The sequence below is a fragment of the Clarias gariepinus genome, chromosome 13 (genome assembly GCF_024256425.1).
Source record: "Clarias gariepinus isolate MV-2021 ecotype Netherlands chromosome 13, CGAR_prim_01v2, whole genome shotgun sequence".
NCBI lineage: Eukaryota > Metazoa > Chordata > Actinopteri > Siluriformes > Clariidae > Clarias > Clarias gariepinus.
Genome location: NC_071112.1, coordinates 5,395,453 through 5,422,716, shown reverse-complemented (window position 1 = coordinate 5,422,716; position 27,264 = coordinate 5,395,453). Strand labels below are relative to the sequence as shown.

The 27,264-nt window shown below is 38.6% G+C and overlaps 1 protein-coding gene across 5 annotated transcripts; it reads right to left on the bottom strand.

Moving 5' to 3' along the window:
• si:ch211-63b16.4 (uncharacterized) lies at positions 1-27,078 on the bottom strand. 5 transcript variants are annotated; one of them, XM_053509637.1, is made up of 21 exons: positions 26,863-27,078; positions 24,812-24,945; positions 23,710-23,768; positions 23,414-23,497; positions 22,915-23,059; positions 22,259-22,332; positions 21,416-21,554; positions 21,174-21,257; positions 18,414-18,445; positions 18,266-18,289; positions 17,359-17,469; positions 13,555-13,634; positions 11,987-12,161; positions 11,035-11,118; positions 8,726-8,915; positions 7,156-7,742; positions 4,782-4,877; positions 4,623-4,670; positions 4,292-4,511; positions 4,080-4,206; positions 1-1,575 (listed from the first exon to the last, which is right to left on the bottom strand). In XM_053509637.1, exons 2-21 carry the CDS (start codon positions 24,912-24,914, stop codon positions 1,443-1,445), a joined length of 2,595 nt encoding a protein of 864 aa, XP_053365612.1. In that variant the 5' UTR covers positions 24,915-24,945; positions 26,863-27,078; the 3' UTR covers positions 1-1,442. The 5 variants fall into 5 exon arrangements, with proteins under 5 accessions (XP_053365612.1, XP_053365609.1, XP_053365610.1 ...); XM_053509634.1 differs by lacking the exon at positions 26,863-27,078 and adding an exon at positions 25,376-25,453; XM_053509635.1 differs by lacking the exon at positions 26,863-27,078 and adding an exon at positions 25,376-25,453 and having other exon boundaries at positions 4,080-4,200.
• Between the last annotated feature and the right edge of the window lie 186 nt (positions 27,079-27,264).

Here is a 27,264-nt window from a genome sequence, read left to right as displayed (position 1 = left end):
ATTTTAGTATCTATACCAGTAAGCAGGCTGCTTTTAATAGATAGTACAAAATTAAGAGTAAGTTAGGAGCTCAGTGTCAGAGGGAACTAATTTTTCTGGGTGGATAAATACAGTAAATGTATTATCTCATAAAAACAAGCAAATAAAAGCTCCAGTGTTTATCCCAATTATATTTACCAGGAAGCTTTTAAATAAATACTTTTTTAAAAAGTGTTCACGTACCATGTCTACAGTCTGAATTTGTCAACATGGGTATCAAGAATAACTTGAATACTATACATAAAAATGAATGAATGATCTGAGACTGTTCTCCCTTCAGGTCCTTTATAATTACAGAAATAGTTACAAGTTTAGTTATTTAAAAGATCAAAAAAGATCATGTTTGGGATAATTCAATAAATAATAAATAACAGTCAGAATCCTTTTACCGTTTTCTTAAATATGTACATATCCTTTCAGGCATGTCATTTAATATGCTTTCCGGACTGTTTGTGTGTGAGAGCTGGAGAATGGCAGGTCTGATGGAAAGTTGGAAAGTTGATTTTTTTTTTTTTTTAGAATACGTTAGTAGTTCAGTATCAGTTCAAACATACTTAAAATATGCTATATGAGTCTTTATTGCTGCTACTCTGTTGTGTGTTGTATTAGGAGAAGAGTTAAACAGCTTCAAACCACACAGGAGCATTTCAGAAGCAGATGCTTCACTTGACTTTTGGCTTGATGTGAATATTTAAAAGGCGAAAGCACTACCTATTAACTCGGTTTAACTGCTTTCAGAAGAGTGGCTTTGGGAATTTGTGATTATTCAGCTACAAGAGCATTAGTGAGATCAGACGCTGATGTTGCCTGAGGAGGGTTGGGCTGCAGTCGGTGTTAACTTACATGTTTAATGGAGTCGAGGATAAATGTAAGTGGATGGGATACAGAAAACAAAAACACTACATCAAAAAATAATTAGCTGCATAATCTGTGTGTCCTGGATGCCTGGGCTAGTGGTTTGTCCGACCCTATGGGTATATGTAGGAAAGGAAAAACTCTAAATAGGTACAAGGACAAAAAGCTGTTTGAGTCTTTTTGCTGGAATTCCAATAAAAAATGGATTACAGTAATCAAGACAAACAGTTCGAAAGGCATGGGAAAGTCTCTGTGTTTTTTTATGTTTCTTCCAGCAGTATTACAAAAATGGAGGATAATATGACCCAAAAATAGCATTTAAATAACAGTGCAGGGCAACAGAGCGATCCCTGAGGAACACCCACTGTCACAGTTGCAGTGCTAGATGTGTGTTTGCAACATATCTCATGAATCACTGTATCAAAAGCAGCACTGAAATTCAACTAGAACATTTCTCATCACACATGACTAATCTGAAGACACCAATTTGCTCGTGTTCTCTCACCACCACCTCCACCACTTCCAAAACCACCACCGAAACACACCCTTCAGTCTGAGTCTTCCAGATTGAGGCCACATTTTTTGAGCGTGCGTCTGACGTACGGCATGGCGTCCTGCAGGAACCACTCTCTTTTGTACAGCACCAGCATCACGTCCAGCAACAGACTGTGCTCTCTCCTTCTACACACACACACACACACACAAAAAAAAGAAGGATAATATAATATAATAATACGGGTCTGTGATGTACCCTATGCTTTAAAATGTCATAATACGTAAATTTAAAAATAGAAATCCGTGGCACATTAATGTAACTTATATAACAACTATGATAAATTTTTTAAAGAGTGAAACTCTTGTATATTCTCGATTCACTACCTAAATATTTCAACTTTTTTTTTTCGACAATTACAGCTTACAGCTGATGAAAATAAACAATCAGGGATCTCAAATTATTAGAATATTTCCAAAGATCAATTAAGAAAAAGTGTTTACATTACATAAATGTCCAACTTCTAAAGATTATATTAATTTATGCATCGAATAATTGCTTAGGGCTTCTTTAACATGATTTTCTGCATCAGTGTAAGAATGGAATGGAGGCAACTGGCCTGTGTCACTGCTGATGTGTTCCTGAAGACCAGGATGCTTTACTAGCAGCCTTCAGCTCAAACAAAAAAAGGCTTAAAATATTTCTGTTTTTTACATGTAAATAATTGTAAAAACTTTTTTTTAATTAAATTACAACAAAAAAAATCTTTTCCATGACAATCTAATAAATTAAAATGCTCTGCACACTCTGCACTTGAATAAGAGAAATAAAAAGAGCCCTGAATTATCTGTATGGGTTGACTGAAGGAAAAGAAAAAGCAGAAGAAGCCATTATTACTCAAATGTATTACAGCAGAGGGAAATTTCTTCTTTGCATATCCAAGTTTATTAAGATGTTTGGGGTCAGAGTGCAGGATCAGCCATGATACAGCACCCATGGAGAAAAACAGTATTGAGGGCTTGTTAAGTTGACTTTGTCTTTACTAATTGCTGTTAATAGAATATGAAAAGAAAATCCCCTGTGAAGTCCTGTTAAATGTGTCTTGTATCTACTTCTTACAACAGCACGAAACTGAATACTCTTTACAGGAAATGTTAAACAGTACAGTATACTGTATATTAAGGTAGATAAATTACAATGAGTGCAAACGAGCAAATGATTATACTGTAGGTGGTGCATTAAGAAAGTTATTGTATACCTGTAACACCTGCGCTACCGCGGCCTAAGGTCGGGATCACCGGACTACTGCGCCGCCGCTTTGTCTCCCCCTAGTGTGTCTGCGTGTGTATGTTCTCACTATTATCACTAAAGTAGATTCACCTGTGTCTCCCTTGTGTGCTACAGTACCCTACTTAAACCAGCCGCCCCGTAGATACTTGTCCGTCCACCGTTGAGATTACATGTATGTTTGCGTGCGTATGGTCTGCGTGTTCTTAAAAAGGCTACCGTGTTTTCCTGTCTCCCAGGAGTGAAAAGAGTTGGAGGTCCAGGGTCTAAAACCTGTTGATTCACCCAAGAGTGATAAAGACTTTAAGTTGTGTTTATGTTGAATAATCTCTTTTTGTTTTTGTTAAAGACGTACAAGAATAAAACTACCTTTGTGACATTCCCTGCATTTGCGTCCGATCTTGGTAGTAGCAACATGACAATACCATGATAACAATACCTTCCTTATTGCACCACCTAAGTTTGGGGGTCCATTTAAATTTAAGCAACATTTCAATAAAATATCACTTATTCAAGACACATACACTATATTGCCGAAAGTATTCGCCCGTCTGCCTTTCCAACATCCATTCATAATACATAAAGTTTAATATGATGTTGGTCCACCGTTTGCAGCTAGAACAGCTTCAACTCTTCTGTGAAGGTATTCCACAAGGTTTAGGAGTGTGTTTATGAGAATTTGTGACAGTTCTTCCAGGAGCACATTCGTGAGGTCAGACACTGATGTTGGACCAGAAGGCCTGGCTTAAAGTCTCTGCGGTAATTCATCACAAATGCGTTCTATCGGGTTAAGGTCAAGACTCTGTCAGGCCAGTCAAGTTCTTCCACACCAAACTCGCTCATCCATGTCTTTATGGAGCTTGCTTTGTGCACTGGTGCACAGTCATGTAGGAACTGGTGTGGGGTTGTTTTCCGGGAGTTGGCCTCGGCCCCTTAGTTCCAGGGGAAGGAACTCTTAATGTTTCAGCATACCAAGACATTTTGGAAAATGACATGCTCCCAACTAAGTAGGAACAATTTGTGGACGACCCCTTCCTGTTCCAACTTGACTGAGATATTACTCATGTATAATCTATATGCCAGGACGAATAATTTGTAATGTCCTTTGACTAAGACGGTAATCGAATTTGCCATTTAAACACTGTTTTGATCGCTGTGTGATGTTTTAGCAGAAATGAACTAAGATCTGGCACTTCACAAGCTTTGACTTTAAAAATCATCCAGACTTGCTTAATTTTACATAAAATTTATGCACTGCTTATGAGCAATGTTATAGGGACTCAATAGTAGCACCCTTCAAAATTAGTTTTGAGGTTACGTTTGAGCGTGTGTTTTATTCATATTTGTTCATGTGTGCATGATCTCGAATGTGTGTGAGTGCAAGTGTGTGTGTGTTTATACCCACAGCTGCTTGTAGAGGTTGGGTTTGTGTAGACTCGCTTCACAGCGGCAGGTGTGTGAAGTCGGTTCAGGTGCTTCAGTTGCTTCTTGGAAGCCAGAACATGAACTAAAGCAACACTTATTTGCTTTTTCTTCAATAAAAGAAAAAAAGAAAAAAATCATCATCATCATCATCATCATCACCATAATAACCTTTATCATGTCTTTGTCCCTCACCTTGAGGAAGATCACTGGTGCACTGCTGACAAACCCTGTGTGACACAACAAGCATTTCGGTGGTGACCGTGTGTGTGTCCATGTGTGAGTTGCAAGCGTTTGTGTGTGTGCTGGAGTTGTGTGTCCCCGTGTTGCTATTGCAACCGGAGCATGGTCTGGAGTTGGATTCTTTCAGGAGAGCCTGAAGTCTTGCTTTTAGTTGTGCATTCTCTGAACAAACCTGCAGGAGGCAGCACATGCATACAGAACCGCACACAAACACACACATTAAAAACATCAAAAACAAACATGCACGCGCAGCTCATTTTAGTACGTGCATCACTTTACCTACTTTTTCGTAGCAGCTTTTGGTGTCGTCTATGTGAGAGAGCAGCTCGGCCTGCAACAAAGATCAACAACAGCAGCTGAATTCATGTGAGGGTGGCTGGAAGGCGTAGTGTGTGTGTGTGTGTGTGTGTGTGCTAGAAATTAATTAGCAGAGAGGTAAAACCTTTTCTTTGTGCAGTTGTGTGATGGACAGGGCCGCACTCTTTCTCAGTCCTTCATACTCCTTTCTGATGCTGTGCAGCTCAGACAGTAGGCTCTCCTGGAAGCATATTGTATAATTAAACCCAGATATGTCTATAAGTATTGAACTGTCCTGAAATGTACTCAATTGTCCTGTCCACTTTACTCAATTCACATCGGCTTGTAAGCAAGCAAGATCCCAGTCTCCTAAAACATAAAAGCATTACTGAATTTGCATTAGTTTTTGTTACAAATTCAAATCTTTTAAAGTAAAACTAAATATTTAAAATAACACATTACAGTCGGTAAGAGATCAATCTGAGATTAGTCTGTAAGTAACGACATAAATCGTTCATGTTCCTGTCTCTTTTGAGATAGAGAGCAAATAAGCAATAATCTCCAGGGTCAGGGTGGACAGGGTGGAGTTTGCTTGTTCTCCTCGTGCTTGGTGGGTTTTCTTCGGATACTCTGTTTTCCGCCCACAGTCCAAAGACATTCAGATTAGACTAATTGGCGTTCCTAAATTGACCGTAGTGTGTGAATGAGGGGTGTGTATGTGTGTGTGCCCTGTGATGAATTGGCACCACGTACAGGGCGTACCTCGCCTTGCACCCCAAGTATCCTGGACTAGGCTCCAACCCCTATCTACAGGATAAAGTGTTAGAGTAAGTAGTAAACACCCCAAGGTCTGGGTCTTGATCTGGGATCATACCTTTTAGGATTTATACCTTTTCTTTCATATCTGAATTAATTAAATATATATACCTACTTTTACACAGGCAAGGGTTGAGCAGAATGTAATGTATAAGAGTGTATGGACAGAGAGAGCTGATCCTTATGAATAAAAATGATATAGAGTGAGAGAGATGAATACCAGTGGGAAATTACTGAATTAATGAAGAGAGAATGTATGGCCAGAGAGAGAGAGAGAGAGAGAGAGAGAGAGAGAGAGAGAGCTCTTAGCAATGAATCATAAAGTGTAGAGAGATCAGTGATTTCCATACTGCTACACTGGGATCTCCAGCAGAGAGTCTCTTGAACATCAAAACAGAAACCATTTGTTCAAAAACACTGTAGAGAAGAACTGTGATATTATCATGTCATCTATTAGACAATTACCATTTCTTTGGTTAGAAAAATTGCAGAACTATTTAATATGATAATATCTTATAAACTGTACGTGAAGACATGATATTTTATTAGAGAACATACAGTACAGTAACATGCTCGAGCCATCTCTACTGCTCAGTCAAGGTATGCTATGCTAAAATGGTCCACTAGATGTCACTGTGATTTTAAAGTTAAATGCATTTTAAGTTTATTTATAGGTCATTATAAGAAATAAGGTATCCTTAAAAAAAATTGTGTGCCACAATGTAGCATTTCATTTGACTTTTTTCTCATTTATGTATTGTATTTATTTATTTGGTATTCATTAATTTTTAGGTGTTCGGAAGAGGCCTATATTGGGGTTATTATGGATACTACTACTAATAATAATAACAATAATAATGTTTTTTTTATTCTCTCAAGGAAATAACACATTTAACATAGTTATAATGCACCTTTATAGAACTACACATGTACAGTACCATGCAAAAGTCTTTAGACACCCCCCATTTTTTCATATTTTGCTTCAGATTTTCATCTATTTTTAAAGTAGCCTTGAGGAATAGTTCTCCTGGCTTCCCGAAGGATTTTCTTTATTTCTTCATTTTTGGCAAGTTTTTGTCTCTCTTTTTAAGTCAGTGCCCTGTACCTGCGCAGTATCAGAGGAATGTTTTTGTTTTTGTTTGTTAGTGACCCATGAATCATTCAAGCTGTAAATTTCTAACTTAAGGTATGAACCAGTGAGAAACAGGTGCTGATGCTGACAGATGATCAGCCCGGTGATTAGTATATACTACTGATGCTGAATGCTGAGTGTTTGAAACAGACGAGAGGGGAAATGAGCTTGCTGCTGAGGGTGTTACATAAACAAGCAATTTTTTTATGTACCTTTAGGCACTTTGCAGCCTGTCGAAGTAAAACATTTATTCCCATTTCTTTCATTTAAGCTACATAATGTAATTAATTTTAAAATGAAGGAATGGCAGATAGCTCAGGAATTTTGCACAGTACTGTATGTAGTTTTACAGGATAAGTCAAGGGTGTTCCGTCTTGATGGGTGAATACCGTCTTATTAATTCCTAATTATGGACAGAAAACACTGACCTTTACAAATTTAACTGTGCATGGGAAGAATATTAAAAAAAAAAAAAAAAAAAAAGAGAGAGATGATGCTAATGAATCAGGTTGGATGGAGAAAGCAGATAAAACATGACTTCCTTCAGTTGGATGAACCCCTGGCTGTTTACCTCAGTGTTTTTTGGCACCTCTGTTACTCCATGTGTGGTGCTGATGGATTCCTTTCCATTTGAGTCATTCTCCTTTTCCCCCTCTTTTTCCTCTCGTCTCACTCCTTCTTCTTCTCTTTCTCCCTTCTTCTGTTCTTTCTCCTTGGACTGTCTCCTGGTATCGTTGCCCTCTTTTTCAATCTTGCCTTTTCTTATTTCTCCTTCAGCTCCCTGTCTCGCTTCACTTTCAGCCTTTTTTTCAATCTCTGTTTCAGTACTTTCAGTTGATGTCTCCTGTCTTCCGATATCTCTCTCCACCCTTTCGTGGTCCCTCTGCTCTCCTGCTCGGTTCTTCAGCTCTTTCTCCAGCTCTGTCACTCTCTGGCTCAGGCTGTCTCTATCTCTCTTCACCTGAATGATAAATTTGTCGTACTCCTCCCTGATCTTTCGTTCCTGCTTGCAGTTGGAGCACTCGGCGAGTAGCGGAGGGATGGACGAGGTGCCGAGTGAGGTTGAAGGTTTCTCAGGAGTGTGACGGTGCAGGGGCTCCGCAAAAACAGACCCGGAGAGGCATCGGGAGAGTGGGATGGCACTTTTCATGACACACACTGCAAGAGACAAAGGACACCAAGGAGTGTTTGTGTGTGTGTGTTTTCTTAATAAACCTAGTAAACCAGAACCTTCCACTGACCTACTTATTTACTTATGGTGGTTTGCAAATGCTCTGGAGGTCAAACTTGGTGACTAAAAGTTATTGATCAAATCCGGGCATAACCAAAGCTTGGGGCTTTTATTTAGACCTATCATAAGTACCTGGGAAAAGAGTTTTTAAAAACAGTTAAAGCTCAAACTATGTTATGCACGGTCAAGTTGGAACAGGAAGTGGCCGTCCGCAAACTGTTCCCACAAAGTTGAGAGCACAAAGACAGAGCTGATTGGCTGAGCTCTCTCAGGGGTGGGATGAGAGGTATTTAGTGCTTCCACGTTAATGAGCTCACGCAGGCGGAAGGAGCAGATAGCGCTGTCCTCTGAGTGTGTTACGCCGCTCCCAACGGTTCGTGAGCAAGCAGTTCGGGAAAAAAAGCGGTCAGTGACGTCACGTGGTTCGGAGGAAACACGTGAAAGTCATCGGCCCTCCCAACTGAGGTGTAGTAGCTTAATGTGGGAGCCCCCTAGTGACGGAAAGGAATTGGACACGACTAAAAATAGGAGGAAAATCGGGGGAAAAATTAATGGGCTTCCTGAAAAATAACGTCACACCAGTTCCAACGTGACTGCGCACCAGTGCACAAAGCAAGGTCCATAAAGACACGGCCGAGCTAGTTTGGTGTGGAAGAACGATGGAAAACGTAGGTCTGCATTTTGCACATATACACATGCAAGCACCTTACTGGATAGATATTTTGCTGAATGTCTTGCTAATTTAATTATTATTATAAACAAGCTCTTCAGTCTTTTTCTATTTCCGTTGGCAGAAAACTATTATCTGTGTTGACTATAACTGCGTACATACAACATGCAAATACAGGTCAAGAGTTGCAACCTTTGTTCACGTCAAACATTAGAAAGTGTATGCCCTATGCTTAATTACCATCCTTTGCTCCACTCCTTTCCTCCGAAACCCGAGAGCCGCAGCTGTGATATCCACTTGGTTCTGGTGCTCTGGGTTTCTCCAAGTGCGGCAAGAAGGAGCGGCTCTCAGAAACCTCCAGGCTGCGTTTGGGTTTAAGCTGAGTCAGAGGTCCTGGACTGCTCACAATAGATGGCAAGGAGGCCTGAGACTGGACCAGACAGAACAGAGAGCTAAGGGATTCACTACATTACTGATGGTATTTTAAATGACAGTATATTTTACCGGTTCTGATTGTACAAGTAAAATTCTATAGTGAGCAGAACAGACATTACTAAATTATAAGATTATATAGAATTATAATGATAAAAATTATATTTATTACTAATATCAGTGTAATATAATGTACAGTAGTTCTTGGGGATACAAAGCATTTCCAACTTGCGGCTATGTTATGCATACGTCAATCAAAAGCGAGTTTATGTATTTTTATAGTTTTTTGCAGTTTGTGCAAGAAGCAGGCACGGCAGCAGGAAGAAAACAGAGCCATTTTCAGTTTTGTTTGCCAAGAGAAATCATAAATGAAGAGTAAGTTTTATGTCTATTTACTTTATATTTTACTTTATAAAAGTAAAATATGAAATAAATAAAGTAAGATCCTGGGCTTTGTATGCCCAGGATCTTACTTTATTTACATGTCTTTTCTAAATGTTTTGATTGTTTTTATATGCAAGAAATATAATTATAGTGTTGGAAATTGGTGATAGTGTTAATATTTTGGGATGGCTGGAATGGATTTACATTATTTCCTATAGGAAAATTCGCATCGGAATACGAGATTTCGCCTTAAGAACTGGAATAAAATTTGTATGCCGTGGTACCGCTGTATGTATTCACCATTTGAATTAGAAAATGTAAAAGAAATGATATTTAAGTAATAGCTTGTATCAGGATCTTATTGTACTCATATATAAATGTAGTGTTATAGATTGAATACACGCTGAATTATTAATGCAACTTAATATTAAATATGTGTAATATATTACATTCATGGATGTGCTTTTATCTATATGGCATCATTCCAACTACATTCTGCTTTGGTTTACTTACTGGTAAATATTTTTCATCTTAGTCTGACTTCATCAGTGGAAAAAAAGAATGCCCTTCTCCTGACTGTGATTTAATCCACATGGTATTTTACTTTATTCATTTATTTTTTTGTGTGAGTGAGTCATCCCTGTGATGCTTGAATCGAATGAGAAATGTTATTTTGGGACCTGCCCACATGAGAGAAAACAATTCAAATGACATTGACTGCAGCATTAAAAATAACCCCTGTGGTTTTATTAAAGTCTCAGTGCATGCAAGAGAGGGGCACTGGTGGCTCATTGGTAGGTGTTTCGCCTGCCATGCGGAAGGCCCGGGTTCGAGTCCCAGTGCCCAAACCCCCCAGCCACTGGACGCAGTGCTAGTCCCAAGCCCGGATAAATGGGAGGGTTGCGTCAGGAAGGGCATCCAGCATGAAACCTGTGCCAAGTTGTTGTGCGGACTGGATATTCCACTGTGGCGACCCCTTGCCGGGAGCAGCCGAAAGACCAACAACAGTGCATGCAAGCAAGTTAAGGAGGTTTCCGATAAAATAATTCTCCCATAAATCTTTTAAATAGCATGTTGATATGTCTGTACTATTCAAATTATTAAGGTCCAAGTCAGGTCCTCGTCTGAAGGTCTCAACGTTAAAACAACATAAAATCCAAGCCCTGTCTCAGAAGCCCCCTTTATCAAGTAGTTTTATGCAGCAACTCAGTTGTAAATGCTTAAGTGAAGGCATAAAGTGTGAATGTGAATCGAATCCTGGAACAGAAGAATAACACTTTAAGAAATGATAGTACAAGCAAGAGTTAAACAGAGACATAATGCTTAGAAGTGTAAAAGGTGCACACACAGGGTGCACAAAACAAACAAGTGATAAGAGACGGGTAGGGACAGGACTTGGACTTAATATTCATACCGATCACAAGCTTAGTGCACTGGAAACCATGACTTGCAATTGTCCACCAAATAATTCCTGACACATCTCTGTCACGCTAAATGTAAATGCATGCAACCTATTTGGGAGCAACGGGATGAGGGGTATGAGGAGCGCGCACTGGCTTCCTTAAAAGACTGGAGGAGGCTGAAGCACTTAAAATCAGGACGCAAAAGACTACGTCACTGCTTTGGAGACATCTCAAAGGAAACATGTTAGCTCAACCTCACCTCCTCTTCTCCCTATTAAAATTTACTGAGCAAGAGCAAATGTGAAAAAGTGATTAAGCATTAACACGCACTCTTCGATCAGCACTGACTGGTGGGAGGATCTGGCTTCTCGTCAGAACAAGGCTGGTCTTTTCTGCTGTCCACATGTTTTGCCCCTAAACAGACAAACACAATTTAGTTTAATCAAGTCGCTGCGATTCTGTTACACTGCCAGGAAAGAGCGAACTGTACAGGCAGGGTCAAGTGAGTTTTAATGACATACGAGGGGCGTTCAAGTGAAACTGGGACTCTGGGTGAAAATTTCTTGTGAATGAAAGCATACGGTATAACCGATTGATATTTACAGAAGGCTTCAAGCACAGTACGGTGATGAGACTGCAAATGTTTTAAAGAAGGCCGCACATCTCGCCCGCGGTGGCTCTGAGCCCACTGAGCTCTTCCTGTGAACATTCACAAAGTAAAACACCTGATCCTTAAAAATCGATGCATAACTTGTCACCAACTTGAGGAAGAAATGCAGCTGTCTGTGTGAACTGTACACACAATCATATACCAAAACCACATGAACTTGGCTGGGAGTTACTGCCACATCCCCCGTACAGTCCTGACCTCGCTCCGAGCCATTTCCACATGTTTGGGCCGTTAAAAATTCCTGGGAGGCCGGCATTTCAGAAGTGAAGCAGGCAGTCACTTCATGGCTCTGAATTACTGAGAAAACTTGACGGTATCCAAGCACCAGTGGAAATAAGTGCATTAGTAGTAATAGCAAAGAACTATATACATAAATAAAGGGAGGCTTTACTCTCATAATTGTGTTTTGTCATTCTGCACAATCAAAAGTCCTGGTTTGATTTGAACGCCCCTCGTACTTCATCCTTAAATATAAATCCATAAATAGCATCACGTTTTGTAAAGTGAAATGTTCTGAGTGTGCATATACCAAAAACAACACTAGATTATGTGAGTTGTAACTTGCATGATATAGATATAACGTACAAAAAAATACAGGTGTGTGCAGTGTACCTGTGCGGGTGTGTAGCGGATCTGTGAGGTGTGTATGGGCCGTGAAGGTACGTTCAAAGCGTGTGCGGCAAACTGCAGGCAACTCATAATCTCTGTTACGGCGGACGACTGTGTTGGAACGGTGACCATAAGACACGTCCGACAGTTTCCTCCAAGACTGTACCAAACACAAAGACTAAGATACAGATACAGCTTAATACAACACAAAATATTCATCCCTAGTATTAGGAATAGGACTCAATAGACATAGATAAGCAATGAGATATACATTTTACAATCGTTAGTGTGTTCAGACATTCATTGTTCAACACCTGTCACTGTTGAAGTAAATCACAGAAGTAGATCTTGAGAAGAAGAGGACAGTGGTACCTCAAAGGTTTTAATTGAAAGACCATAAGTTCAAATCCTAGTACGGCCACGTAGGTAATTTTAGGTAAATTAACCTTTAACCCTCAGCTGTTCAACACTCAACTGTAAATTCGTTAAAATTTGATAAAATGCAAGTTCCTCTGAAGTTACTATAGTTTTAAAAGCTGAAGATTTTCACCTTCCCACAAACACACTGTAATAAAACCCCGGCAAATGTAACAGGAGCTGTTATTACATTTGTGGGAAATTTATGGCCTTTTTTGGGAGTATTACATCAAAAGCGTGTTTGCAGCGTGAGTACAATGTGAGTAATGATTCAGTTGTGACGTGAGTAACTGATAAGTTTGTATGAGGATAGGTTCCCCGTGGAATCTGGTTCCTCTCTAGGTTTCTTCCTATTGTCATCTCAGGGAGTTTTTCCCTGTCACCGTCGCCCTCTGGCTTTCTCATCAGGGACAAACTGATAACTACAGCAAAGGGTGAAAAGTAACAAGGCATTGCAAATGGGTAATAAAGTCCATATTTATTAAATAAATATGGACTAATATCAATAATAATTAAGAACTTAATTAATAATTTAGAGTACTTTTTCCTTATAATTTTGTTTCTTTCTTGTAAAACTGCTTTGCGACAATGAACAAGTGCTATACAGTAAGTACAGTAAAATATACAATTTTATTGAAATCAGTATTATTTATCCATTTTATTCATTTAGCACATTCGGAATTATTTACAGGGCTGAAAATTGAATTGAACACACACACACAATACCTTTTAGTAACAAAGGGCTGCAATACAAAAGGATCAAATATTTAAATGAAATTTGTAAATTCTATTTATTACCAACTCAAAGTCCACTCTAATGGGGTTTACCACTCATAGCTCTCGCTTTCTTTTACAGCAAAACTAATTCCTGAATATATGACTGATCAAGAATACTCATTTCATTTCAAACTGTTTTTTTTTTTCTTTTTTTAAATAAATAATGATAACATTTAAATTTTATTTGTCACATACTGTCTAACAGTGTACTGATGCAAATGTCTAAATCATGCAGGGCTTCTTAACGCACTCCAGCTGTTGAGGTGAAATGCTATAGCAGGTATACTTTATGTGCGTTACAGTAAATCGTGGCCTTTGTGCAAACCTAAAAACCACGGATATGATGACTGATAATGAGAATGATGAACGACTCTTACCAGTCTCTCAGGACACGAGTGAGTTTGGATTCTCTGTATGGAATGTGTTGAGCGCTTGTGTTGCTCAAAGAAAATATCACCTGCAACAAGAGAATATTTAACCGATGACGATGAGGGATCTTTATACTACAATACTGTATAGCAGTATACGTATAGTATTAGTATATCTACAGTAATAAAAAAGAACTCCATGTATTTCATAACTCATATTGTTTTTTTTTTCTTACTGCACTGCAGAAACTTTTACACCAGAAAAAAAAAAATCCTGATGATTGAGGACTCTTGGATCATAATTTGATTATATGGGTTTTGGTACATGCTCAAGATATAAACTCCTTATTACTTCCCCTCAACTTAAATTCAATAATGTGGAACAATTAAGGAAATGGACATTTTTTTTTTTTTACTATGACAGGCCGCAAAGTGCCTAAAGATACCATTAAAAAAACGACCTCAGCAGCAGCCTCATTTCCCCTCTCGTCCGTTCCAATCACTCAGCATTCAGCATCACCAGGATACTTATCACCAGTCTGATCATGTGTCATCATCTGCACCTGGTTCATGCCTTTAATTATGTGATTTTTTTTATGCTTGAATGATTTATAGGTCACTGTGTGGTTTAACAACAAAAAAAACTTCCTCCAAAACTGCTTAGGTACAGGGACTACTGAAAATGAAAGACAAAAACTTGCAAAACATGAGAGCAAAAAATCCTCCAGGAAGCCTGGAGAACTATTCCTCAAGGCTACCTTTAAAAAGAAAGGCGCAGTGGTAAAGTGCTCGCCCTATCATCCAGGGATCGCTGGTTCGAACCCCGGGTGATGCTGTAACCTCTCACAGCTGGAGGCCTAGAGAGAGCTGATTGGCCGAGCTCTCTCACAGGGGGAGGGATGAGAGGTACTTTGTGCTCCCACATTAATCATGGCTCTACAGCCAATCAGTGGCGTCTGTGAGCTCACGCAAGCGGAAGGAGCGGATAGCGCTGTCCTCCGAGTGTGTTACGCCACCCCCAACGGTGCGTGAGCAAGCAGTTCGAAAAGATGCGGTGCGCTGGCGGTGAAAACCTTGATGTTCCATCGGCTTCATTTGGCTCAGGGTTGTTTTAATTAACTTAAATCTCTGATATTGTTCAAGTATGGCACTGGACTTGGTTGCTACCTTTATATCAGGGCTTAAGAAATCCTTTAAAAAAGACATACAGTGGTGTGAAAAACTATTTTGATTTCTTTTCCTGATTTCTTATTCTTTTGCATGTTTGTCACACTTAAATGTTTCTGCTCATCAAAAACCATTAAATATTAGTCAAAGATAACATAATTGAACACAAAATGCAGTTTTTAAATGAAGGTTTACGTTATTAAGGGAGAAAAAAAACTCCAAATCTACATGGCCCTGTGTGAAAAAGTGATTGCCCCCCTTGTTAAAAAATAACTTAACTGTGGTTTATCACACCTGAGTTCAATTTCTGTAGTCACCCCCAGGCCTGATTACTGCCACACCTGTTTCAATCAAGAAATCACTTAAATAGGAGCTACCTGACACAGAGAAGTAGACCAAAAGCACCTCAAAAGCTAGACATCATGCCAAGATCCAAAGAAATTCAGGAACAAATAAGAACAAAAGTAATTGAGATCTATCAGTCTGGTAAAGGTTATAAAGCCATTTCTAAAGCTTTGAGACTCCAGCGAACCACAGTGAGAGCCATTATCCACAAATGGCAAAAACATGGAACAGTGGTGAACCTTCCCAGGAGTGGCCGGCCGACCAAAATTACCCCAAGAGCGCAGAGACAACTCATCTGAGAGGCCACAAAAGACCCCAGGACAACATCTAAAGAACTGCAGGCCTCACTTGCTTCAATTAAGGTCAGTGTTCACGACTCCACCATAAGAAAGAGACTGGGCAAAAATGGCCTGCATGGCAGATTTCCAAGGCGCAAACCACTTTTAAGCAAAAAGAACATTAAGGCTCGTCTCAATTTTGCTAAAAAACATCTCAGTGATTGCCAAGACTTTTGGGAAAATACTTGTGGACCGACGAAACAAAAGTTGAACTTTTTGTAAGGTGCGTGTCCCGTTACATCTGGCGTAAAAGTAACACAGCATTTCAGAAAAAGAACATCATACCAACATTAAAATATGGTGGTAGTGTGATGGTCTGGGGTTGTTTTGCTGCTTCAGGACCTGGAAGGCCTGCTGTGATAGATGGAACCATGAATTCTACTGTCTAGCAAAAAATCCTGAAGGAGAATGTCCGGCCATCTGTTCGTCAACTCAAGCTGAAGCGACCTTGGGTGCTGCAGCAGGACAATGACCCAAAACACACCAGCAAATCCACCTCTGAATGGCTGAAGAAAAACAAAATGAAGACTTTGGAGTGGCCTAGTCAAAGTCCTGACCTGAATCCTATTGAGATGTTGTGGCATGACCTTAAAAAGGCGGTTCATGCTAGAAAACCCTCAAATAAAGCTGAATTACAACAATTCTGCAAAGATGAGTGGGCCAAAATTCCTCCAGAGCGCTGTAAAAGACTCGTTGCAAGTTATCGCAAACGCTTGATTGCAGTTATTGCTGCTAAGGGTGGCCCAACCAGTTATTAGGTTCAGGGGGCAATTACTTTTTCACACAGGGCCATGTAGGTTTGGATTTTTTTTCTCCCTAAATAATAAAAACCATCATTTAAAAACTGCATTTTGTGTTTACTTGTGTTATCTTTGACTAATAGTTAAATGTGTTTGATGATCAGAAACATTTTGTGGGACAAACATGCAAAAGAATAAGAAATCAGGAAGGGGGCAAATAGTTTTTAACACCACTGTAACTGTGACAACATATACAGAATAAATACTGTATTCCTAGTAAAGCATGGTGGTGGCAGCATTATCCTATGGGGCTGCTTCTTTTAAACGCTCCCAGTTTTTTCTTCTCAGTTTAATAGCTCTGGGTTTTTGTTGTTGTTGTTGTTGTTGTTTTTGCAAAGAATAATAATATATTCTCACAAAGACTAAGTGATGTATTACAAGAAACAGGGTTAACAGGGTTGACTAACAGTCAAGTTACTGCAAGTTTGATATGTTTTTCCCTGAAACACGTCTATTTTTTACTTTAATTTTGGTTACTATATCACCATAACAAACATGATTTTTACATTACAGAAACCTGCAAGTTTAACAGAGATGTGCATTCTTTTATACTGGATATTTTACATAACCTTTAAATAAAAAGTAACATCCTAACATACTTTAGCATTTTCACTGTGTTGAATTAGGCAAAAAATTCACTTATGAGTTAAATCAGGTCTTTTGGCTCTGTTAAAGCGTTGCACAAGACTCTGAATACTCTATGACCTCCTCCTCCGTCCGACTCGTTATCTCAGAGTCTTTGTTTTTCAAGAATCATCCAACGCTATTGAGGGAAAGGGGCCTCTGCGTTATCTGCAGTAACCAGAGCAACAGGGTTCATTTCTAATATTCTCCTGAACTTTTGCTCATCTCGCTGAATGTGACCCTGACTCTGGCCTACCCCCACTCAATTTCTCAACCATAACAGAAACACATTTAACCCTTTACACAGCATCATGGATTTGGAATTGTGGGAGGTTAGAAAAACACACTGCATTAATAAATTACACGTGTGTGAAATAAAGACAGAAAAGAGACTTTTAGTTGGTGGAACACGAGGACCGTTATCCGATGCCTCCTTTACATGGTGATGTCTTTAACAGTCAGCCCACAGTGCTGAAACAGACACGAAGCTACATGTGTTTTTGTAGCATGTACTGTACACTTCTGAAAAACATACTCACATTTCTAAAGATTGTAAGGGATCGTTTAATTGTTTTGGCCTCCTGAAGGTTTTCTTGAGCCACATGGAAACTTCTTCTCATATCCAGGACTGCAGAACTAGTATACACAGACTTGCACATAGGAATGGAGAGAACAGAAGAACACAGTAAAGTTACATTAGATATGGCAAGAGAGGTTTTTTTTTTTTTCGATTAATTTCCAAAAAACTGATCTGTATTTGCTGAAACAGTATGATGTAATCTATCAAGTAATTAACAACAAAAACAAAGAGAAATGAGAAAGCATGCAACTTGAAATCTACATGTAAGGATATGGGACTAAATTATAATGTACAGTGTGTTATAAATGCAGTCTTAGCTGTCCAGTTACCTACAGTTAACCCAATGTTGTTTCTCCCCCCTCCTTAAATTGTTCTTCGTCTGCTTCGTTCCCAGCCACCAGCCAGCTCTCCGCTTTCACAAAGCTCTTACTGACTGAGAAAGATTAAGGCTAACACATGCGCCCTTTGAGACACATGATGCTAGACAGCTGCATCTTTTCAAACTTCTTCTCATGCAGCATAACACACTGAGAGGAAAGCACTATCTACCCTCTTACTCATATACACCCTACCAGACACCCACGGATGTCTAGTGTCACTGTGACTGACTGAGGTTAGACAGTACACCATCCTTCCCTCTCAGACAGCATGGCTGGTTGTGTTCTCCTGGCTCCTGTTTGTTCATTACCTACCCCAATAGCTTAGTTCTGAAAAGCATTCTTTTGTTCTTTTCTCATTACATTCCACTACAAAGAATTATTCGAAAAAATGTATATGGATGTGCAAAATGTGTATATGTAGCATAAGGAAGAAGTGTGTGTGCACATGTGTGTGTAAGAAGAAACCAAGATTTCTTTTGCTCCTACTTTGCTTGAACTTGCGAGATCCACCTAGAAAATGAGAGAAAAGCACAATGGCTTCTGATCAACAACAACAACAACAACAACACACACACACACACATGCAAATACACAACATATTGCATTTAAGACAGTTTGCTGCCTAACATCTTACCAGAGTAAGTTTGCTGGCTGTCAAAACTCCTTCTGTAAACATCACACACACACACATACACACACACATGCGTTCATTTTGACCATAGGAACAAACGATGTAAAAATCTGAACAACTTTTTAAACACTGAATCCAGTCGGACCGTCTTACAGAGAGGACAGTCCATAGAACAGAACAGTGCAGTGAAATCATAAACAGCAGGAGGTCGAGTTTACAGGTTTGCTCATATCTCTGTACAATAACACACACACACACACCAACACACATTAGTAGGGGGGACTGCACGTGTTTGCTGATGCTCCTAGGGGAGGCTTGGGTTGTGTAATTGTTTGATGGATGTGATGGAGTTTTTTCGAAAGTAAAGAATGTAATGCACAGTATTCTTGGCTGAAGTTACTCTGAGGACAGAACGCTGGACCAGAGTTTAAAACAAAAGCATCATGTGGTTAAACTGCGGTTTTAAGAAACCTAACTAAACTATGAGTTCCATATTCATAACAGTGAGTGACATACGCAGCACTTAAGTCCAGATTTGGTAACACCCCCTGGCTAGCAGGAGTGTACCATAGATGGGATGCCAGTCAGTCAAATCCATATTATTATACATGCACTGGTCAATGTAGTCAGTAATCAGACCGATCCCACAGAAGAGCCAAAGTAGGACAAGCCGTTGGAAAAAAAGTCAATGCTGGTTATGAAAAAAAGGTATCAGCATGACATCCAGCACATATCCTGCTGCGTATGAGGCTTAGTGGGCTAGGTTGATGACCCAGCTTCCAAAATCTCCAGATCTCAATCCAATCGAACACACAGGGGATGCACCTGATAAACAAGCCAGGTCTACAGCACCCAAAAGATCAAACAGAGCCACACTCCGAGGGGCCAGAGCTGTCCCAGTGCCACTAGGGGAACCCAAAACCTAGGTATTTTTAATGTTAATATTTTTTAAAATGATGGCTGATTGGTATATACAGATAATTTTACCCTATTTTCCTGATTCTGCCTTACAATAGATCTAACTAGGCAACACTTATAACTGCACAGCCTGAAACTATCACACTGGTGATGGTATGAAACTTGACATTTTTCTTCATTTTTCTCTACTGCTTTCTAACCACTTTTGGCTTTATTCACACTTTCTCTCCTCATAATTTAGCCCTTCAATACTCTGAGGACAGCACGGCCTACTGGACTTTTCCGAATGGCGATAATAAAGGAAAACAAAAAATTCTCTCTTAGGTTGTAGAGCAAAAGGCAAATGTAGTGTACAAAAGTGTAGGTACTTTTTTATATAACATGCAAATGAATGATTCTAAATGAATGTAAAACATCATAAACATGAACTCGGCTATTAGTCATGGACTAAAACTAAAGACTAAGACTAAGAACTAAACTCATACAAAAAAACGTAAAAACACACGTCTTGGATCTTTTTTCTTCTTTAAATTTGCATATTCCTTCTTTATAAACTCAAGTTATGTGCGGAAACTGAGGAAACAAAAGGTGTTAAGACCCTCGTCTGTCTCAGGGCTTAGCAGTCTGCATTTTCCCAAAACAGACAGATTTGTTTTAAATTAGACTATTAGTTTATTAGATTATTAGTAATGTTTCACACCAGACTGTGATCTCAGAGAGGTACAAATCCAAGCTTTTTTTGCCAAAATACTAAAGCTGAAGTGTGGAACTCTTCCAACTGCAGACCCTGAAGGTGTTACTAGTTTAAAGTAACAGTAAAGTAAACAAGTTAAGATGTTAACCTTGAGGCTAACGATAGCTCGTATGACATGCTGAAGCAGGATAAATCTTCGTGATACTAATTTTGAAAACTCAGTGTGAAGACTTGTAAGCCAATTTCTTGGGCTTCTAGAAAAAGAAGACTTATTCATCACATACATATAGGTTACAGTATGTGGGGGCATGGTGGTGTAGTGGTCTAAGATCACCTGAATGAGTATGGGTTCCCTGTTGAAGCACTATATATATATATATATATATATATATATATATATATATAGCACGGTGGTGTAGTGGTTAGCACTGTCGCCTTGCACCTCCACCTCTGTGTGCATAGAGTTTGCATGTTCTCTCTGTGCTTGGTGGGTTTCCTCCGGGTACTCCGGTTTCCTTCCACAGTCCAAAGATATGCAGTTTAGGCTAATTGGCATTCCCAAATTGCCAGTAGTATGTGAATGGGTGTGTGAGTGTGTGTATCTGTGTGTGCCCTGCGATGGATTGGCACCCCGCCTCGTGCCCTAAGCCTCCTGGGATAGGCTTTAGGTCCCCATGACCCTGAATACAAGGTAAAGCAGTATAGAAGATGAGTGAGTGAGAATGAATTGAACTGAATTGAAGTTAGCACTGTGGCCTCGCAACTCAGAGTCGAGAGTTCAATTTCTGCCTAGGGGTCTGTGTGCATGAAGTTTGCATGTTCTCCCTGTGCTTGGTGGGTTTCCTCTTGGTGGAGCTGGGGATTGGACTGCCAACCTTCAACCACCTAAACAAGACATGCAATTAGGGGCATGTGACATTCAGGGGCTGATGGGAAGCACTGATTAACACCTCTATACCTCTACTGTGATGTGTGATGTGGCTCGAGGGTAAAAGCAATCCTCTTAAACACTCTTATGAACACTCCTCTATGTTTTTAAAACATAATGTTGAGTTTGTCTTTGAATTTTCATATACGTATAGTTAATGACTTTCTAAAACCTTTTACAACAACTAGATAATTGTCTAGACAATCAGTTATTTTCAGCTTACCTTTATCAGACCTGCCTCTCATGTTTATGACCATAATGTTGAACACCATGTGAGACTTGCTGGCAAAATCCCCTTTAGAGACACCTACATAAAAACAAAAAAGGGTTTATTCTTCCCTTATGGTTTACAAGATACACCAAAATTAAGCATTTATTTAAAATGACTATATTTGAAAACAGAACTAACAAAGATGTTATACCTGTAGCGAGGTGTGTACTCATACCTTTAACTGGTTCTCTCACCTGTGTTCCTGTGGCTGATCCCACTGTGGTACACATCCATCAGTTCCTGAGCAGATCCGACCTCCAGGTCTCTCAGCCCCTCCAGAAGCACTGCTTCCTCTGTGTCATGAATACGACACACCTCACTCGCCTGAGACTCCTAAAAGTGAGGATCTAAGATTAGGATCAATGGTTTTTTTTATATAGTTTTATTTTTAAAAATATGCCATTGTAAGATTAATGTGGCCGCACCTCAGGGAGATTTTACACTTATATCGATTCTCACTTATGCAAACTTTACTTTTTAAATATTTTTGGACATTCACCTGGGTCTCCAATGAAAACTCCAAAAAACTGTTCTTTTTCTATTTTTGACTAACAATGTGCTTGAATATGCTGATCAAATTGTCCATCTGGTATGATGTCGTCCCAGGCAAGATCAAAATAAAGGATGCAATAATTTGCATAACCTCCTTCAGTTTAAATGCTGGTCATGTTTTCAGAAAAGTCCTGTTTGGCTGAAGAATTTTACAATTAAGTAAGGTGGGAAAGAGGAGTAACTATTTGTATTTTAAGCATCATACTAAGTCCTCATTTGAAACAGGATTGAGATAGAAAGATTTCCAGGACCGTCAGAATGCATGATCTTAGTGGTATTTCATCTAGAACATTTACATTTTGGAAACTTTTGTCAACTTGTTAATAACAAAGACAACATGGAACCTTAAATCATTTACATGGAAGATACTGTAAGTGTTATTCATACCATAAATAGCACTCCCAGAATTACAGTATGCATAAAAGAGTCATACAGTACAAGAGACATTAGCTTATTGTTAATGGTTGTGTTCAGGATTTACTCACCAGTAGGTCATAAATCTTCTCATTAGAGATGTGATACAAGGACACTCTAACTCTGCAATGTGAAGCCTCTGGAGCTGACAGGGTGAGATTAAGGATGGCTTTCTAAATTCTAAATGTGGAGATGCACAAAAAATCCTGGAATATGTTAAAGGAGCAGGGTATTATTTACAGTAACACTGATAAATCCTCCTTTTTAACCAATTTAACTTCATAATCACTGTTAGAAAATTTAATGAGATCATTTTCAAAGCTACAGTTTTTGACATGCATCTCCAAAGTTCCATTTCCCTTCTCACAGGTCTTGAAACACTTGATTCTGCTGCAGATGTTCAGGCAATACAGCCGTCAAATCATTTCCAGTCTAAATAAATAAATAAATAAATAAACTGTTAATCATAAATGATTATATCTTAATATTCTGAGTGTCCCAAAAAGTCTCCATAAACAGGGTATTTTCATTCTTGTACAGTATCCCAATTCTGATACTCACATATTTGGGATTTTAGATCATATTGCTTCATATGATATTGTCTTTCCTCATCAGTAAGGAAAAGATTACATGTGACAAAAAAAAAACATAATTTCACACATTCCAATGCTTGTATAACATAAACATGTTATTAAAAATTACAAGCTGAGCTCTGACAGATGGATACAATTAAAGATGTCCTCAGCAGTACGGCTGATGATGCCCCTCTGTCTGGAAGCACAGGCTTGAACTGAGTGTGTGTCTCCGCTGGTGGATTGTCCATACAATATGACACAACCATTATAACCTTTCATTACATACTCCACCAAGGACTGGGGTAAATACATAGAGAGAGAGAGAGAGAGAGAGAGAGAGAGAGAGAGAGAGAAAGTTATAAAGTTTGAATAGCAAAAAAAACATTAAGCAAGAATAAAAATAAGAATAAGAGAGAGCATGGAGGAGAAGGAGGATGGAAGAAGAGAATGAAAGGAAACCTAGAGAAAATGTTCAGCGTATTCATAATATTTTATTTTCTATGGTTGCACCACTAAGGCTGTTTGAACTGTGAGAGCAACATGGTTGGATACAGCAAATAATAAATAAATAAATTTCATAGATTTTGTGAATACTGTCCAGACTAAGCAGTAGATCTTGTGCAACATGGAACTCAGCAGTAGGATAAATGCCTTAGTCGTTGACTCATAGATGTCATTCGGCGAAGCCCCTTCGTTCCAAACTGCGTCGAAATCCAGAACATGTGCCCGGTGACCCTACAAAAGGAAAATGCCTGCATTAGCAAGAAGGTCACCTAAAGAACCCCCCCACCAAATCAAAAGATGACAAACTTTCCATGTCTGCTTTCTGTTTTTCCACTCATTCTCTCTCTCTCTAACCTTGTGTTTGTCTGAGAGTCTCACAGCACAAGAAGGAAGCCTGTGATCTAATTGAAATAGCTGATTTCATTGGCCTGAGAATCACTCACCCTGCCAGTGTCAACAGTCACTCTGTTCGTCCCGATAACCCTGATGGAGGCTTTTGTCTCTGTAGAGGAATCAAACACAGCAACTGATTTGATATCACAGCAGGCTTGGGTTTTTATAGTGTTTTCTGTATTAAACCTGTAAACCTGTAATGTAAATTATCTTGTTTTGGTTTCACAGAATATGACAAAAAACACACAAGAAGTGACTATATTTCATTCTTTAAACATATTTTGTCGATTTATTCCCTGATCTACAAAAGAAAAAAAACAAATCCTCTGCATATACAAATAGAAAATGTATCAATATTAATACACTCCCTCCTTCTTCCTTGAATCAAAGCAATCCCAAGGTCTACATTTGCATGCTAGAACATGATAGGGCCATACATTTTATGAGGCAATATCAATAATTACAAATAGGACTTTTTAATCAGTCGAAGGTCCAGACTGAGTGACAGTTCTAGCTAGATGAGAATAAGAATAATTAATATACCAGTAATATAGTGCTTTTTCCCTTCGAGGTGGGCATGGCTATATAAACAATAGTTTACTGTGTATAGACAGAGTGTGTGAAAGAAAGAAAAACAAACGCATGACAAGGCTTACTCCAAGGAAAGCAAACTGAACCTTCAATTTATGTTTAGTCTTCCTGCAGGAAGTTTAAAACCGTTTTTTCTCATACGTAACCATGACAGTAATGTGTGAGCTAAAGCACGGATCATTTGACCAAACGTATTCGCAGCAGTTTAAGGTAAGGGCGTGTAAAATACCCAAGTTGAGAGCCCAGTATGACTGAGCAAACAGTCCTTTCACTTACAGCCCAGCAGTGTGCAAATGAAATTCACTAAAGATTGATTAAAGTGTGTTGTTTGTATTCCATATACACACAAGGCAATTAAAGTTCAAACTGTCCACATGCTCAACATACAGTAGAGTAATTCAGACCTTGGTGCAACGAATATTTTATTGACTGGACCTTCTTAAATTTGAATTCAGTACCCCTGGTTTATAGATTAGTTGGAGCAGGCTAAAAGGAATGCATGAGTGAATGAATCCTGTGGGTTAAATAATTTTATGGCAAACAAACTATTAAACAAACAACCTGTTCGCATTTCTGTGCGTTCTGGGGAACAGAGGCAGAGAACGACCCTGAAGCTCTTGGAATTTCGTGTTTTTTCCATATGATGAACATCTTCTGGTCCCATGTCCTGATGAATGCGGAGATCAAAACTCAGCCTTAAAATAAACAAGAATGTAAAGAAGATGCAGAGGCTTTTTATAAGTATATAAGGAATAAAAAGATTATACAAACATAACATGAATTTTTGAGAGTAAATACAAATATAATACAATTTATTATCTTTTTATTATATACAAAAAAAACCTAGAAAGCAATTTCACTAGCTTACTGTATAATGTCCAAGACAAATATTCTAGACACTCTCAGAATTAAAGGTACTATTCACTGTAGCTAGCTAGTTTTACCGTCAAGACCATTAAAATAGCGTTAAGTTTGGCTTTTATTAGCTTTTTCAGCAACGCTATAAAAGCAACTCAGTCTTCAACATCTAATCATGTAGCCTGAAAGACACGCACTAAAGTTACAACTTTGAAAAATGCCCAGCACATCACTGGCACCCAACTACCATCGATTGAACACCTTTACCACGGCAGACGTCTTCGCAGAGCACACAGCACCATCAGAGACTCCTCCTACCCAAGTCATCAACTTGTGGAACTCCTTGGGAAGGTACAGGAACATTCGCACTAGAACCAGCAGATTCACATACACTATGGTGTACTAATGGGAAACCCAACCAACCCCGGGGCAGAGCGTGCAAATTTCATGCACACAGACCTGAGGCGGGACTCAAAAGTGTTAACCACTAAGCCACCATGCAACATATAAATATATGCAGATAATATTTAATAATACCACAACTAATAATAATAATACAACCTATGTTTTATTATACATAACAAAAATTCTGGAAGAATATATACTGTATACTGAGATATATCCTGCCCGATTGCATGCTTATAATTCTGCTTGTCTTAGATGCCTTTTTCACTTCATAGCATTATCTATTATCTATTCTTTAGTCACTGAACATATTCACTGCATAGTCATGTTATATAATATAAAGAAATTCAAATTCAAATTTAAATTTTATTTGTTACATACACAGTACGATATGTAGTGAAATGTTTACACGACTGCCAGTGACCTTACAAATAAAAGCTTAAACATAAGAGATAAATATGAATAAAATAAATACTTTAGAAAATAGAATTAACTAGTAAAATATACTGTACAAGTAAAATACACTGTAATAAAAGAAATATGGTGGAAAATGAAATTAACTAGTAAAATATACTGTACGATGTAAAATAAAATATACTGTACAAATAAGAACAAGTATCAATATAATAATATAATATAGAAATATAAAAAGAAGAAAAGGGATTACTAAATTTATATATATATATATATATATATATATATATATATATATATATATATATATATATATACTGCTTCCTTTCAAGCATATGTTTATACTCTTAGCTATAATATTACATTTAAGATTTTTAAAAACATAAATTAAATCAATATTAATCTAATATCTGTAACATAGTAACTGCACTTTTCTGCCTACAGTATGTTTCTTTCTCTTTAAAAACTATTTAAGCTACACTATTGGCGCATAAAGGACAAAGGATGTGTTTTAAAGCTTTATTATAAAATAGAAAATATAGAAAAGATACATACAGTATTAATATTAAATCATACATAGGCTAAAATGTACTCCTGCTCTTGATTTTAGTATCAGAGAAAAGCAGAATGTGGTATTTTACTGTATTTCAATTCTATATTGAGTGTATGCAGGTTTTATTAACACTTACTTCACCCCTGTAAGACCTCGGGTATTTTCGTGCCCTGTCGGAAAATCCCGAACAGCTATTCTGCGCTATAATAACCGAATAACCGTCATACACAGCTTATACGCACTTTTAGGCTGCACTCTAGACACGTGCATTAATAAATAAAATTATTAAACAGTTAGACATAAGTCCAGTCCCTTAGATTAGAAAGATTAAGAACCTTAAACTTTGAAAGTATCCACACACACACACACACACACGGTATACCGTTAGATTCGCTCGGTGATGTGTTTCTCCAGGCAAAGTCAAGCAGAATTCAAGCAGCTTTCACTCGTGTCGGCTCGACATCCCTGACAGGAATGCCGTTAATGTCAGAACAAGCGTTTATTCCCAAGGAGTTGTGAAGTTTCCAGCCGAGACCGAGCGCAGTGAGCGAGCGTCCCGTCAGCGCGAGCGCGCATCCCCGAGCAGCACGCGTCCGCGCGCGCGCGCGTCTCTGATAACGCTTAAGTAGTGCACTAATGATCCCCAACATTTAACACTAAATTAAACCTCTTAATGCTACGAAGGAGAGGAGGAACGTATTCATCTAAATATTTTGTGAAGGAAAAATTCTCCTTCAAAGTATACCTGTTTCACTATGGCTACGTCAGAGGCATAGCCTTCTAC

Bases quoted from the DNA above. Each gene is read 5' to 3' on its own strand.
- si:ch211-63b16.4 (XM_053509634.1), bottom strand. From the start codon at position 25,410: ATGGTGCTGTGTGCTCTGCGAAGACGTCTGCCGTG. The intron at 11,119-11,986 runs GTACACTGCACA...TTGTCTGTTTAG, and splicing joins TCCGCTACACACCCGCACAG to GGGCAAAACATGTGGACAGC. The intron at 4,207-4,291 runs GTGAGGGACAAA...CTTTTATTGAAG, and splicing joins CACCAGTGATCTTCCTCAAG to AAAAAGCAAATAAGTGTTGC.